The 16,328-nt window shown below is 52.9% G+C and overlaps 1 protein-coding gene across 23 annotated transcripts in view; it reads left to right on the top strand.

Moving 5' to 3' along the window:
• Positions 1-3,602, top strand: part of LOC149350636 (RNA-binding protein 12) — a 46,646-nt gene extending 43,044 nt beyond the window's left edge. For all 23 annotated transcript variants that reach the window (XM_089579712.1, XM_089579703.1, XM_089579707.1 and 20 more), the window contains one exon: positions 544-3,602. In XM_089579712.1, the coding sequence (XP_089435838.1) occupies positions 557-3,397 (2,841 nt within the window). In that variant the 5' untranslated portion in view covers positions 544-556 and the 3' untranslated portion in view covers positions 3,398-3,602. The remainder of the gene's footprint in view (positions 1-543) is intronic.
• The last annotated feature ends 12,726 nt before the right edge of the window (positions 3,603-16,328 follow it).

Genomic DNA, 16,328 nt, shown 5'->3' with positions numbered 1-16,328 from the left:
ACAAGCTGATAGCTACACACGCACTGCGTTTACAGTGGCAGGGGTTACCATTGCATACAAGTAGTGTCCGTGGTGGTGACGAGCCTGAATACGGGCGCTTTGCTAGTGGATGGTTGTAAATGAAATAAAGTGTGTACGTGCTAACGCACAAGCTAATGGCGCCTTGCCTTTTCGCTGTTGGCATTTGAGTGGGACAAAATTTCTAAAGCCTGGAAAAAGCGACCAAAGTAGGGTACTGAGGAAGGGTGATTGAAACAATGTTGCGATTGCCATAAAACACAGAACACGGCTTTTTTTTTTCCTTCGGGGTTCAGAATTTAACTCGTAACGTTCTTTAGCCGACTGCACATAGTATCCGCCGGAGCCACCATCCGCTGTTTGTATTGTCGGTCGGCGCCTGAGTGTCCCGGCAAAGTTATTGAATGTTGCCAGTAGTGGTCGGAGCAAGGAAGCGTCGAGCGAACAGTCGCCTGCTTGCCGGCGGCGTCGCGCTACGCGGTGCCGCAATCTCTTGCTCAAGGTGGCCGCCATCTGTCCTTGCAGGAAACTACCCAGCATGTCCATCATCATCCGTCTGCAGAACTTGCCCTGGGCGGCAAACTCTCTGGACATCCGCCGCTACTTCCAGGGCCTCAACATCCCGGAGGGCGGCGTGCACATCGTGGGCGGCGAGAAGGGCGACGCATTCATCGCCTTTGGCAGCGACGAAGATGCGCGCCAGGCCATGGAGCGCGACGGCGGCAAGATCAAGGAGGTGCGCATCAAGCTGCTGCTCAGCTCGCGTGCCGAGATGCAGCGCATCATCGACCATGCACGCGCCCAGCACACTGCGCCACCCCCCGCTAAGAAGGAAGAGCGCCGCCGTCCTAGCCCAGACGACCGCTCGCGAAGACCGGTGAGGGACCGCTCGCCGCCTAGGCGCCGGACGTCGCGGCGGGACCGTAGCCACAGCCGCTCACCTTCGTACCGCAGGGACAAGGACCGATCGCGGTCCTCGCGCTCAGATGAGCGGCGCAGAAGCTTTGACGAGCCCGGACGAGTGGCTGAGCCCGCGAAGGTGTCTAACGGCCAGGTCTCCGAGCGCAAAGGCTGGGACGAAAAGCCTGCCTTCACGGATCCCAGCAAAGCTGCGGGGCCGACCTTCCCCATTGGCAACGTGCCGGCCCGGCAGCAGAACGAAGTTGGCTCGGCACCTGTCAACATGGCCTGCCAGCAGCCCGCAGCGCTTCCCAACTTGGCAGCCTTCAACCTACCCGCTGTGGGTCTGATGGGCAACCTTACTGGCCTGGCGGCCAACATGATGGGTGGCTTGATGGCGGGCGGAGAGGCTATGGGCGGCATGGCTGGTAGCGTGGGCGACGGTGTACCCGCTAACGTGGCCGGCAATCTTTCCACTGGGCTGGCTGGTCATATCGGCGGCGGCATGGCCGCCAACATGCCTGGTGGCATGCCTGGGAACGTCTCTGGCGGAGTGCCCACTGCCATGTCGGGAAACATGTCTGGAAACATGTCTGGCCACTTGGGCGGAATGCCTGCTGGTGCCATGGGAGGAGCAAATGTGGGTGGCGGCATGACTGCAGGGATGCCTGGGCAGATGGGCGCCAATATGCCGGGTGCCTTTGGAATGGGCGACGCTATGCCCAACAATGTAGAAAGCGTGGGCAACATGGCTCCGGGCTTCGTCGATCGCAGAGTGGATGGCAAGGGGGACAGGAAAAGTGATGGCGGGGCACCCCCAGGAGGACCACGGGACATGCCTCGTCACGCGGAAGAGACTTGCTGCATCGAGATTCGCGGACTGACAGGGGCTCCGACTCCAAGAGACGTGAAGGACCTGTTTCGAGGGCTGCGTATTTTCGGCGGCTGCATACGCGTGGCCACATCGGAGGCGGGCATCAAGAGTGTTGTTGTGAGGTTCGCCAACAAATGGGACGCTCGTGAGGCACTTCAGGGCGACTACAAGGTGCTATGTGGCGACCCTATCCAGATATGTCCTTTTCCCGAGGACCTTTTCGAACAAACCGAGCTGCTGGTCGCGGCCCCACCGGGCCATCATCCGCCAGGCCAGCAGGGCCGGCCGCCCCGCGAAGCTGACATGGTCGTCATGATGAAGGGCCTTCCTTACAACTCCAGCGAGCAAGACGTGGTGCAGTTTTTCTCCGGTCTCAATATTCTGGACATCTTTGTTGAACATGACCGCAATGGCCGCACTACGGGCACGGCCTTTGTGGAATTTGGCGACAAGAGAGACTTCGAGACTGCCATGAACATGCAGCGGCGCAAAATTGGCCATCGCTATATCGAGCTTTGTGTGGGCAGCCGTGACGTCATGTACGCTACGCGAAATGGCGAGAGTATCGGCCCGGACGCCATGCCGATGAACCGGCGCGACGAAGAGCCGCCCGTTGTGCACGGAGTGGGTCCGGAACGTGGGCCAGATCTTCCCGCTGGACCAGGCCACGGTCACGGGCCCGGTCCTATGCATGGCCCAGGGATGGGCCCGCCGGGCCCGGCTCATGGGCCTGGCCATTCGCTCGTTCCTCCAGGACACACTTGCGTTTCCATGCTCGGACTGCCGAGCACCGTCACCGACAGGGACATCGCAGACTTCTTCAGCACGCAGGGCGTGATACCGCGCGCCATTCACATAATGCTTGGCGCCAACGGTGTTCCCACTGGCCACGCTTTCGCCGAGTTCGGGAGTCACGCCGATTGTGAGAGGGCATTCCTGCAAGACGGCGCCAACCTGGGCCCTCACGTGATAGCGCTCAAGACGATTCCGTACAGCGAAGTAGCGCAAGCGCTGGGAGGCCACCCGCGTCCTGACGGCCGGCTCGATGGTCGCCCAGACGGGCGCCCTGACAACCGCTTCGACCATCGCTTCGAGGGTCGCTTCGACGGCCGCCTCCATGACCGCGGCGACGGTCGACCCGACGGCGGGCGGCCGGGCCCGATGCGGACCGAGGGCCGATTCGAGCCGCCGGCGGGCCCTCCTCGGGAGCGTGACGGGCCGCCGGCCAAACGACCGCTGCTCGAGCGCTCCTCGAGGCCGCCGCTGTTCCCCGAACCCCGGCGGGGCCCGCTGTTCCCAGAGCGCGGCGGGCCTCTGCTGCGGGCGCCGCGACACGAGGAGCCGCGCATGGACGGCTTCGGCAAGCCCGGTTGTGTGGTCACCGCTACCAACATCCCGTACCGCGCCGGCGTCGACGACATCATCCACTTCTTTCAGGGCTACGAACTGACCAAAGAGAATGTCATGCGCCGCTTCAACGACCGGGGCCAGCCGACAGGTGACGCGCGGATCGCCTTCCCCTCTCCGCGTGACGCGCAGGAAGCCCTCGCCAAGTTCAACAACCGACCCATGCACGGCCGATCAATATCGCTGGGCATACTGTGAACTGTCCACTCTAGCTGCGGCAAATGGAGCAAGTCATCTGAATCAATTGGTTGCAACTCGCCCCCACTCGTAAAATCACTGTGTTGTGTTCGTGCGTGTGCGTGTATGTGTGCGTGTGTGCGTGCATGTATAGCGTGGAGTAGGCGTGAAAGAGACCATATAAATCATTGTTACACATATTCATTAAAAATGATGCTGTTGTGTATTCTGTGTCTGACGTTGTGACTGGATTGCACTCTGCTCTGATATGTGAGGGCACACAACGACCTCCTTGGAGGTTGCGCGTAGTGTCACTCTTTCTCCGGTGGCGCACATCTCCGCCTGGCCATGTTACTGCTACCTGCAGTTTCTACACTGCTTCACGTTCTAAAAAGTGGCACTGTTACTCCTTCGGCTGGTTTCTGACGCGCACAGCTGTCTTAGTTTGTTGTTTTACCCTGCTGCCGCAATCTAAGCGCCCTTCACATAAAGTGAGTTTTTGTCACCAAATAAAATGTTCGATTCACCTCTCTACCCAGGCAGCGTTTCGTATATACTGCGGCGAGTGCTCGCAATACGTTTCATGCAGCAAGCCGGATGTGCTTTGTGGCGCGCAATAGCCTGTCCCATGAAATTGCACTGCTGCTGTTAAAAGGTAGGCTAATACTCGCTCAGCTCGAGCAGAGGACTCGGGCTTGTCGGAATTCGGGCATGTATGTGGACTGTTGCAACGCTAAACGCACACCGTAAAATGCTTCTCTCGGTTAAACCGTTCGCTTACTCGCGCTGGAATTGGACGCAGAAATAGCATACGAGAACTGCAGATTGGGCTAGTTGGTGTAGATTCATAGTGATGGTTCAACAGCGCAAACACACACAGACCAAGAAGGACCAGCGCTGAAGCTCTTCGCACCAGGGGTGCCCCGTCAGAGACGGTCTCTCGATGAGTAGAGATGCAGGGGTAAGGCGAATACTTGATTTATATGCAGCTATTTAAAGCGTATAGATGTTTAGACACTCGAGACAAAATTAAACGGCAAAAGACAACACAATAGGTGGAACTGGCTAATACTAGGGGGGTTCTGCGCTAAGGTGAGATGCTATGCATCTTCGGCTACGCCGAGTAGGGGCCTCCCCTAGTATTAGCCAGTTCCACCTATTGTGTTGTTTGTCTTTTGCCGTTTAATTTTGTCTCGAGTGTCTAAACATCTATACGCTTTAAATAGCTGCATATAAATCTTTCAAGTATTCGCCTTACCCCTGCATCTCTACTCATCGAGAGACCGTCTCTGACGGGGCACCCCTGGTGCGAAGAGCTTCAATCTTCAGTTAGACAGACCGTCTCTGGCGGGGCACCCTTGGTGCAAGGAGGATAGGGAACCTGTGAAACTTTACTTGCCTGATAAAGTCTATGTGCGGCGTTCGCCTGTTTCGCCGCTGGATCTCGCTTCGAAAGAGGGCGCCTGGATATTCGCGGGTGTCTGCGCGCGCCGTGTGGGCCCGATAATCGAGTGTCATGGCAAGGTGCTCCCGCTTTGCCGCGCTCACTTGCCTTCTGCTTTTCAACAAGTTTAGGCTCGCGCAGCGCTGAAATACTGCGGTTTGCAGTGGCGAGGCTTTGCTTCTCTGTTCTAATTGCACTTCGCATGTATAGTTGGGCCAAAAGCGCGGTTTAAATTTTTTTCATTTCGTTTTAAGGCGAAAGCTTTAGTGGCCCATTGTGAGAAAAGCCCGTAATAAAACTGAATCCTACGTAAATCCCGTAGGATTTACGCAGGATCCTACGTAAAACCCCTGTTCCAGAGCAATACGCCATACCCCACCCTAATGCAGCTTTACTTTCCTGATGATGTAGGCATTGCCGATGAGGGCAATGTACCATCTCCCTACACAGACGCGACCGGCTTTTCTCGCAATGGGCCACTAAAGCTTTCGCCTTAAAACGAAATGCAAAAAATTTAAACCGCGCTTTTGGCACATCTATACATGCGAAGTGCAATTAGAAAAGATAATCAAAGCCTCGCCACTGCAAACCGCAGTATCTCGGCGCTGCGCGAGCCTATACTTGTTGAAAAGCAGCGGAAAGTGAGCGCGGCAAAGCGGGAGCACCTTGCCATGACACTCGATTTTCGCGCCCACACGGCGCGCGCAGACACCCGCGAATATCCAGGCGCCCTCTTTCGACGCGAGCCCCAGCGGCGAAACGGGCGAACGCCGCACATAGACTTTATCAGGCACGTTACGTAACAGCTAGAGAGTGAGGGCGAAGGCTGTCGTCACGCGGGGCACTCTCGCAGCAAGCGCCGGTCGGAGACAGCAGCGCCGCGGTGCGGCCGCTCGGCGCACTGAAGCCGTGGGCCGTGTATTTTTGAAAACGACTGTACTTAACTGATCTCAGTTAGAATAACACATCGCGGGCTAGTTGGTTCATCACAAGGCAGAACAGCGCAAGCTACACAGGGACAAGAAAGTAGGCTAGACACACACAGCTCATCTACTTTCTTGTCCGTGTGTAGCTTGCGCTGTTCTGCCTTGTGCTGAATTAGAAACCCGCTTCGTCCGCAGCATTTGAGACCCCCCATAAGCAGCTTTCGCTTTGAGCGCGTTTAGCTTTGCAACAATCTGTGCACTGTACACCAATTAATATCGCGCGACCGTCGACTTATCGCTTGCACAGCGCACTATGACTGAGTGAATTGACAAACTACGAGGGTTTCCGCATGCACACGAAACGACTGTCACCTGCTCTACTGTTCCTGCGGCCCGCGTTGGCAATGGCTGCTTTGAATTTGATAAGAGAACGAGGGGAAAAAAAAGTTCCGAGAGCCGAGTTGTGAATGCATACGAGTCGTCCGCTGTCGTTTTTCTTGCGGGCGCATAATAGTGCGGGCACACTTTTGAAATAAGAAAAAGCAACGCAGATTGCGAGATTCGTTTGTAGAATGTTGAGCCTGATTCGATTTTTCACGTGTTGCAACCGGTGATACAAGCGTGCTCGCCTTTTACATTCGCGCGATTCGCAAGGAGAACATTGTTGGTGAATCAGAACGCATGTTTCTGAATGGTCAGACTAAGTTCTCGTTTTTAGTATATTTGCCTTGGTAACTCTTACACTGTCAGTTTAAGTATTCATTCATGCAACAAAACATTGGCTGTGCCTATTTCCTCATTAGTGCGTCTTTCCGTGTTAAAGTATAAGGCGAATAATGATTTCCTGCTTTTTTTTTTTTTGCGAGACAAAGTATTGTGACAACGGTATGTGCGATTTCATCTAATTTCCGCGCCGCTCTTCGTCAGATCGTTGTGGATTACACAGACCGCGGAAAGGCAGCATTAGTTACACACATAACAACTTTGTCCGTTCGAAGTGATGCCACGTAACCTATTTAATGCTCGTCATCCTTGCGCGGGTGATATTTTTTTTTTTAGGGCTTCAAGTGGACCGCTTGACTGTGCTATCTCTAGGTTGTGGTACAGTCGTCTACGCTTTCTTGAAACCTGAAATTGCAACTATTGTTCATCTTTTGTCCTGCGGGGCTTCAGCTCAGTTACGGGAAGGGTCAGTTCGGACGACGCCAGCTCATCTCCCGTGGTAGTCTTGTACAGTCTTTGTCAAAAGTAACCAGGCTGCATAGTTTGCTTCTAGCTTGTATAGTGGGGCCCTTGTGGCTTTCCTAAAGATCAAAAGGGCTTAGAAGGTAAGAAGACCCCCAGTCCTTTCCTTTAACAACCATTTCAGCTTGAGGGAAAATCGAAGGGTTCCACTGTACGCGCTAGAAGCAAACCATGCAGCCTGGTTACTTTTGACAAAGACTGTACGTGTCTTTAGAGTATGACCGGCCCCGGTAGAATCCACGCTGCGAGAGACTTGTCCAACTAAGGGCTTGCCGAGTTTTTCAGGCCTTAGTTCCTGTTTCCGCCATCCACTAAGAGGACCATCAGGAAACAGTTGTTTTACCTGGAGCCTGTTGGCCCCAGACGAAGATTTTTTGTCACCTTTACATGTTGCTGACCCGATTATACTAGCTATACTTTCATGTTTTTGGTGTCTCAAGTTTGCACCAACGCCATCGGACACAAGACCGGTGCTAACCTTGCCGCAATAAAAAGCTGTGTCATGAACATTCCATCCGCCTTCTCTCAGCCGCCAAGCGTAATTAGCCCAATCACTGAGCAGGCATTAAATGCTCGTGGGCGGGTTTATGTTCGAAAGCACTACTTCACGGAGTCAAACCCAAACAAGAATTTTGGGGTTTGCGTGACCTTGAGGGTGCAGAAATATTGCCGCGTTTCTGTTTCGAATCCGCTGCGGCGCGAGTAAATCAGCTTCGCTGGCCACTGCACGAGACGATCGCGCTTTGTGTTAAACTGCAAAACAGTCTCGCGCTGTGCATTGCATATCGTAGCCTTCGATCCCGGCCGCGACGGTCCAATTTCGATGAAGGCGAAATTCTAGAGGCCTGTGTACTGAGCGATGTCAGTGCACGTTAACCCCAGGTGGTCGAAATTTCCGAAGCCATTCACTACGGCGTCCCTCATAGCTTGAGTCGCTTTGGGACGTAAAAGCCCCATTAACCGAACCAAAAAACATCGTATTTTTCGTCAGCATCCATCTACGGCTCGAACAGATCAGATCAGCTTAACCTCGATCAGAGCTTAGCCTGAGTCTAATATCGTCGATTAATATCTTTGTGCGGGCTAGTTGGTGAGTCATCGTGGAAAGCGGCAGCGCGAAGCACCAAGGACGAAGCAACTAGGCCACGTGCCCGGTGCGCCACCAGGGCCAGTTTTCGTGACTGATACTAATGGTGTCTTCGACTGGTCGTTTCAGATCGCTCTAGAGCGCTCTGAGATGCAGCCGCACGCTCGGCTGGTCGAAATCAAGCGCTCTGACTACATTCGGCTGGTTCTTTCAGAGCGCCCGCCTCCAGCTCAGAGCGCTCTGAGGCGCTCCGAGAAAAAAGTCGGAGCGGCCCCGAGATGTGTTCACGTGACAGAGCCACTTCCGCCGTTTCGCGGAGACGGATGCGAAGCCAGGGTAGCCAGGGCACATCACGACCGGTCTGGCGAGGCATTCTTACGCATCCGTAGAAGCAAGTTTTGGCGCTTTAGGTATTAGACGCAGTTAAAACGTCCCTGCTGTGTGGCTCTGTGAGGGGAAATGTCGAAAAGCAGACGAATCATTAAGCTGGGTACGCCGTCTGTGTTGCTGTCACATCTGGGGGCTGCCGCGGCATATCCAGAGTGGTACAACGGGACACTAATTTTTTATTTTTTTTTTTCGACGTGAGCCGGAGACGAAGAACTGCTGGTGCAGCGATACAGGTTCAGCGGCGACGGCGGCGTGGGCAGTGCAGACTGTGTGATTGCTGTCGTTGACACCAGCCGCAGCGGCAGCGCCACTGCGGTGTGGCGATTCCGGAAGTTAGGTCCTTTCCCTCCTTCTTGAGCTTTCGCTCTGAAAACTTGCTGACCATTCGGCTTGACCGGTCTCGCTGTGTGCTCGGAGCTAGAGCGGCTCTCACGTTGCCAAATCCGAACCGGATCGTGGGAGCGACCAGTCGAAGACACCATAAGACCTCTCAAATCGCTGTCGCTGGTTCATCACCAACCATGCTAAGTAGTTTCACTTTCAAAGCTGCCCTTGCCTCACGCTTACCATGCTTCAGAAGCTTTTGCCCTCACGGCTCACATGCATGCATCCATTGAATTTGTAGCCTGTCGGGACACGCTTGGTCGGCGGTTTACTGCAGTGTCATTGCCGCCGTTTTTATTGTTTTTTCGGGGGGGGGGGGGGGGGTTGGCTCTTTGTCTTCGAGGGATCACGTGAGCTGGAAGCCACTCTTCGGTTACCACGCTGGCAGGAAGCGTGTTTTTGAACGGCGAGGGCGAGTTTACGCCGCCTCCTAGTTCGTTATAACGAAGCGGTGCGGCCATGGTTGCTCGTTGCACCTGAGATGATGTGCCATGGCCCTAATGCACATTTTGACGGTAGTTCCACGCTCGTTCTTAATAAGCGAGTGTTCGTTATAACTGCGGCAGTTATAAGAGGGCTCGACTGAAGCCATATTAGAGCGGTAGCGTCGCCAAGGTCAGCCTCTGCTATCTTATGACGCTGCTTTCAGCGTTCTCTCTTCGTGGTTTTGCTACTGACTGTGTATGCTATCTGTTTTGCGCCTTTCGTGCTCGTCTGCGCAAACGATGTTTTGGCAAGAACCCTTGGGGGATCCAGAGATGGCAGATCCAGTGTCTGTGTCCTATCCCCTCTGAGTCTAAGATGAGGCCCCGCTGTTCTCTCCTGAGGATGAAGTTCTACTTCCTGATACCATCATCAGCCGCCGAACTCTGCGGCTATCATCATCATGGTCATCACATGTCCCAAGGAAAAGCCACGTCGGCCAGTACTCATCCTGGTCATTTCTCCAATTTCCTGTCTGACTTCCCGCGTCCTGCACCGCAGCAACCATAATACGCCGTGACCCGCTTCAATGGCATCGAGAAAGACCTGCTGGAGTTTCTTCCAGACTCTAGGCACGAATGCACGAGAGGCGACTGAGGATTCTTCTGGCTGCGTGAAATGACCGTTGACGTCTAAGGGAGCACACACACTGCCCATCAAAAATTTCACCAACACCTGTCGACATGTTGTCATCAACCAAATCCCTTCATTCTTCGCTTCGGTAAGTGCCGGGCAGGTCCTTCAAGCTACGTGAGGCGTGTAGGCCACCCGTGCTTGAAGCCGAGAGATGGTGGAACCGGACCTCTTCAGAGAATTACACTTGCACTTGGCTGCTTTCCTGCGCATACCGAAGCCCGCAGATCGCCGGAGCACTACATTCTCCGCGCGTCCTGCCAGCTACCGGGTTGTCTATGGCCATTATTGTATGGAGCGGGGAGTCGTTAGGTTCAGATCGCGATCGACCCGTCCTGCAAGCTCGCGGGACGTCTGTAGCCATTCTTGTTTGAAGAGAGATACAGTGGGACCAGGTCGTGACAGATCGGTTCTGGAAGCTCGCGGAATCTCTCTGGCCACCCTGGCGTAAAGCGGAGGGACGGTGGGAGCCGGTAGTGGCTCACGCGCGTTCTGCCAGCTTCCGGAGTGTCTATGGCCACGTTTATTTGAAACAGATGTTGTGACCCGGTGGGGGTCGACGAGTTCTGGCAGCTCCCGGGACGTTTATGGCCATCCATGTTTGAAAAAGAGAGATGATGTGACCCGTTTGTGGTCGACCTGTCGTGTCAGCTCTCCGGACGTGTGACGGTGAGACGTGGGCGCCTACGGAAATGAGAACCATGCTGCACGCATTGTGCGGTAGGCTACTGTCGAACGCAGGCTCTACTACCTTTTGGCTCTGCTACCTGCCGGACTGTGGGGTCACCACCTGTCGTTGACGTGCCATTCATCTCTGTCATTGGACAGCTTTAGTTTGACGTAGACGTATAGGCACCCTGCACCCGCCAGGCACCGCCACCGTCGAGGCTGCGTTCAGCTCCCCCGCGCGGCCAGTTCCTCGTCCCTGTCAGGAAGGCTCGCCCCGCGACTTCGTAGGGATGGCGTCTGCTAGCGGCTGCCGCTGTTCGTAGAGGCGGGATTTTGGCCTATTCATTCATGAGGCTCAAAAATTCTTTCGAGGAGCGAACGTCAGGAAAGAAACGCAGCTTTCTGAAGAAGGCCATGTACACAACGTGAAAGAGGTGGTGTCGTGCGACGGGAGCGAAGTAGCAGCCCGGTGCATTGCGCAGACAAGCATCACTGCGCCACCAAAAACATAAAATTAACGCTAAGAAATATTTCTATATAATGCCTGTCAGCGCTGCAATCTCACTCAATTTTTTTTATGTAGCTATCTCCCAGTAGGCAGCTTGTAGCCGCGAGCTGCAGTTACAAGGCAGGCAAATGTAAACACGCTGCTGCCGTTACCGTGTTTCTGGAGCGGTGTGAAACGCTCTTCAAAACTAGCCACCCGCAAGCCTGGGGTGTCCCTGCATTTAGAAAGGCTTACCCTGAACTTTCAAAAACGGCCAGGCGGCATAACATTGAAGGTAATTAGAAAGCTCCAGTTTCTGAGCGAACGGCGTAAACCTGACTTCATAACATTCTCGTTTGCCGCACCTTCAGTGTTCGATGTGGAATACCCTGTTCAAACTACGCCTTGAAATGATGTGCTCATTGCGTAATCTGCCACGCATATTTTCTCTTTTTTTCAGCAACTGCCAGGCCATTATCGCTACAACACGTTCGTCAGTATTTTGGTGATATGAGATGTGGGCTTTTGTAAGCAGAAGAGAATGCAAGCTGCGGCGAAGCGCCTGTGCGCACTGAAACTCCTGCCGAAAACATAAAACTTTTATACTGGGATTCTGGAAAAAAAGAGTATCCCAGCTATTTTATGCAGGATTCTTGCAGAAAGCTTGTGCTCAAAAAGCGGAATTTCACTGCAAGGTTTGTTTAATTTCCATGCGCTTAGTAGAAGTGCCGTGACTCTTTGACATTAGGATATATAATTATTTTACTGAATTATCACCCACTCGTTCAGACGTGGAGGCAAAGATTTATCAGGAGCGTGTTGCCGTTGCCCCTGAAAACGTGCCTTTTCTGTCGAAAGATACGCTGGACGACAAGGCGCAGTGGAAGCGAGAAAGGATTGTGCACATAGCTGGAACTAAGGTAAATGATTCGTTGCAGCGCAAAATTTGGGCTCCTTCCTAAGGTGTGACTGCGGGCGAGTTTCGGGGTGGCTTTTTATGCCCACATATCGTTGACAGCCAAGTCAATGACCGGAAATCGTGGGTGCAAGAAGAGGGAAGGGTTCCCAGAGAGCCATGTATTATTGCGTCCTACAACACAGCAATGTGTCCTGCTGTTGTTATGTGCCATTTTGTGCTCGGGAAGGAGGCGCACAACTGCTTCGCAGCGGGAGGTGCGCGCATCACGTGCCCATGCAGCTGCGCGTGCGCACATCTACGTGCGCACGTCTCCGCTAAGCTATAACTCTTTGGTGCTTTGGTGTGGTGAGCTAATTGTGTTTGGTGTGGTGGGACCGCAGAGACAACGGCGAAATTGGCGAGTGCTTTTGTAGTGCTACCGCACCAAAATACAAAAAACAAACAAAAAAAACGCCCTAAACGAATACTGTCTGTGAAATTCCTCCCCTCCTGACTTCATTATTTCCGACGAGCAGCAATGATTCATGAAAAATAATATAAAATCACTCAGGGAAAAATGCAGGCATTTTCCGAACTGATGCCCGGAAAAACGGAGAATTTGACGTCTAAGTAAGGCAATTGGCGGTTTCAGCTCGGAACATCCTTGTTGTCCAGCTCCAGCACCAGCCGAGGTATGTAGTGACGCAGATCACCCCTTTTCTCCAGCAGCTACTTGGTGCATGGTTGTCGAGGAGAAGCGTCGCACGCGGATTGCAATCAAGATGACGAAATCTAAAAGACCTCCTGCATTGCCTCAGGCAAGGGCCGCTCGCATCGAGCAGGGTTCAAGTACCGCGTTGGGCACAAACCTTCAGGCCACAGGGTTTGCTTTTTGAGCTGTGTAATCGGGCAGTTACTTCGCGCCCGAAGTTCCGTGTCTCCCGAAGCGGACAGGAACTCTTGTCCTCACTCCTCCCGGCTTTTCGAACTTCGGCGGTGTCGTCACTGCACGAATATGCAGCTCAGGAGCAAACCCTGGGATGCAAAGACTCTTGCCGAAGGTTAATACGAAAAGAACAATGAAATGACGATAGTAGACAACGCCATGGGTGTTAGCATTGCTCCTGCACCTCTCGTGTACTAGAAAATTATTCGCCGCTTCCTTCAATTGTGGTGGGTGGAGGATAAGCTGGCTGTTGTCTTGCGTCGTGTTCTCGTTCTCTGTCGAGCAAGCATTCGTGCCATCAACGTCAAACAATCTCTAAAGCACCGCCAGCAAAGGCCAAAGGATGCCGCTCCTTGCTGCCGGCCTAACAAATGGCAGCCACTCAAAGGGACTATGAAATAAATTTATTGAGATTACGTAAAGATAGGCAATCCATCACTCGTCACCCCAGCGCAAGAATTTTTGAGCTAGCATTAATAGCAACGAAGTTATAGACGATTAAAAATCACGCTCCTCCTCTCCCCCCTCAACTCGTACGCGCGGGGCACCATAAAAAAATAAAGAAAACAGCTCCGGGACTGGGCACCGCCCATGAATACGTCATTCGCTGACGTTCGGTTTACGACTTCCGGTTGTCCCACACCCGAGGAGCAGCGTGCGTCGGCAGCGTCTCTCCGGTCTCTGCGCTTTCTTCGCTCCCGAACTCGCGACAGAAAGAGGCGGCAGAGGTAAATTGAAACCATATGCGCGAAGGCTGGATCACCGTGGGCTGGATCGCGCTTGCCCGAGGGGGGCGCGCGGCGACTCGAGTATAGAGTATTCTAGTTCACTATAGACTCGAGCAGACGATTTTCACCGCTACCGGAAGTGTGCCCGTGACGTCGTAGCTGCCGCGGCTCGAGCGAATGACAGCGTGTGGTGGCCTTCCGACGTCATGGGACTAGTGACGTCTGTTTTCCCGATTTTGGTTCCAAAATAGCTCCCTACGAAGACACCAAACGGCCCGCGAATTTTAAAAAACACGATTTTTAAAAATTCATAATAAATTGCCGGCTCAGTTCCGAAGACTCATACTTGGTGTCAATGCTTCTGAGCATCACTTCTAACATTTACAAGCGGCTTTTAATTCTTTGCATGGCCCCTTCAATAGCGGCGCCGCAGCCGTGCAGACGGGAGTGGGGCGCTTCCTTCGAAAGGCGCGTATGCGCGGACAAGCTGCTTCTGAGGCACCCCAGGGTAGAATTTAGTAGCTGCCATTCACTATAGAAAGGTTACTTGCCGTAGACTCTTAAACTGACGACTCGCAATTATGCTGTGCTCGCGCAGAAACCATGCAAGCGTATCAGCAGGCTACTGATTTGTCGCCGCATGCGTGATGAAGCTTTCGTCTCGGATAGATCAGTCGACATTTCAAACAATTTTTAATTAAATTTAGTTGTCCGTATAGCGCCTGCTTGTAACAAAAAACAAAATATTTTCATCATTAAAAAGCATGTATATGCGTTAGAACAAAGTCTCGCAACCATGCACTTAAAATAACCTTCACTACGTTGCGCACTAATGTTTGCATGCTGATGACACTCGTGATAGGCATTCCGTACCGAGACCGATATAACTCTGATTTTTCGCACCCTGACTTGTCGTAGAGCTGTCAAAAGTTGAGGTGCCGTTACGCGAGGCCTAAGCGCCTAAGCAGACACGGTCGCAAGGGAGCCGAAGGCATCTGGACGACAGAGAGAGGGGAAGGACAGTAGTCTCCACGAAACAATATGACAAGCCTCAAGCTTCCCAAGCCTGTCGACGTTATACGAATGAAAGCTACTGGCCAGCGTGGATAGAAAGTTCGAAGACTTCAGCTACGCTTCGGAACTTTCGAAACAGGACGATAAAGACCAACTTGGAACGCTGCTGTGTACTATGGGTCGATATGCGCGAGAAATCCCGCGCTCCCTTCACGCTTCAGAGGAAGAGCTCGAGAACTATGAAGTCGCCGGAGCTAAGCTGCCGCCACATCTGGAAAAATTATAGAACCTGACAGGACCGAACGATGCTGCGCTGCGTACTCTTGGAAGGTTCAGAGCCCAAATCGAATGGAAGAGAAAGTGCTCTCAAGGGATCGTCCAGATGGTAGCGAACTTTAGGACTTTTCGGATTGCCACTGGTGCGAGGGCTTGGTGTTGCCCGGTTCATTGACACTGTCGCAGCGGAGGACTACAGCGTAACACAAAATCAGCTCTGCTCTGGTACTGGCTGCATATGGTTCATTGTGTTGTCGTGGACCCCGGAATAATTCCGTTTGCCTTGAGGAGCAAAGCAAAAATAGGAGCTGGAAAACATGGGGAATCAAGGGCTAATTTGCAAGGTTGAAAAGCCAGCCGTCTGCTGCGCTGCCATAGTACAAGTTCAGGAGCCATCAGGGGGTGTGTGCATCTGTGTCGACTTAACACGTCAGAACAAACGTGTCAAAAGAGAATCACGTGTTCTGCCAACTGTGGACGAAGTCCTAGGAAGTCTAGGTGATGCAACAGGTTCCTCAAAACTAGACGCAAACTATAGACGCAAAAAATCATTCAGCCTCCACCAGAAACCCAAAGGCTCACGATATTCATTACGCCGTTTCGTCTTTTTTGGGCTCTACAAACTGTCAAGGTTGCGTCGAAAGCAAGAAAAAGATCCTGAGCGCCAGGCGTTGTTCGAGATAGTGGAGCAGGGTTGGCAACCCATGGAAAGACTGCGATCTTATTTGAGGCCATATTCGTCGTTGCAGGGTTCACTGCCTGTCTGTAACGGACTGCTGCTGATGGCAAGCCAAGAAGCCTTCGAAAGGAGATGCTTCAGCGCCTCTACGAAGGCCATCAAGGAATACGAAAACGTTGAGCAAAGGCCAGCGAATCCATTTGGTGGCCAGTAGTAAGCAATGCATGCAGTAGTAGAACTGCACTGCAATTGCTGCTTCTTCACTGTGATTACGGATTTTGTGGCAAGCGACGAAGCAGCGACAATATATCGCAGTTTGTCATACCTCACGTGGCCTGTACTGATCTTTGACATCAAGGCCATCGCTCGGCAGTTGAACGCGAAACCGGGATAGGTAAGACAAATTAATTCGATCAAAAATTGTTTACATGCCGTCGGCGAATACCAAGAAAACAACCATGTAGTGTCTTTGTCAAACATCTAATAAGAAAAGAACACACTAGCCGCTAGGACATGATTTAATAACTAGCAATTTAGGCCACTGAATTTTCTTCTGTACCAACACCAGTCCTCTCGATGATTCCTCGAGCTACGGGGTTATAGCATGCTTGTACACCAAGCGGTCTCTTTTGCCATATGGATGAGAATTTTGCTTCGTTTCTT

Source organism: Amblyomma mixtum, chromosome 3 (assembly GCF_055824585.1).
Source record: "Amblyomma mixtum isolate Tamu chromosome 3, ASM5582458v1, whole genome shotgun sequence".
Classification (NCBI taxonomy): domain Eukaryota; kingdom Metazoa; phylum Arthropoda; class Arachnida; order Ixodida; family Ixodidae; genus Amblyomma; species Amblyomma mixtum.
Note: the sequence above shows the minus strand (reverse complement) of the source record. Positions and strands in the feature narration are given on the sequence as shown.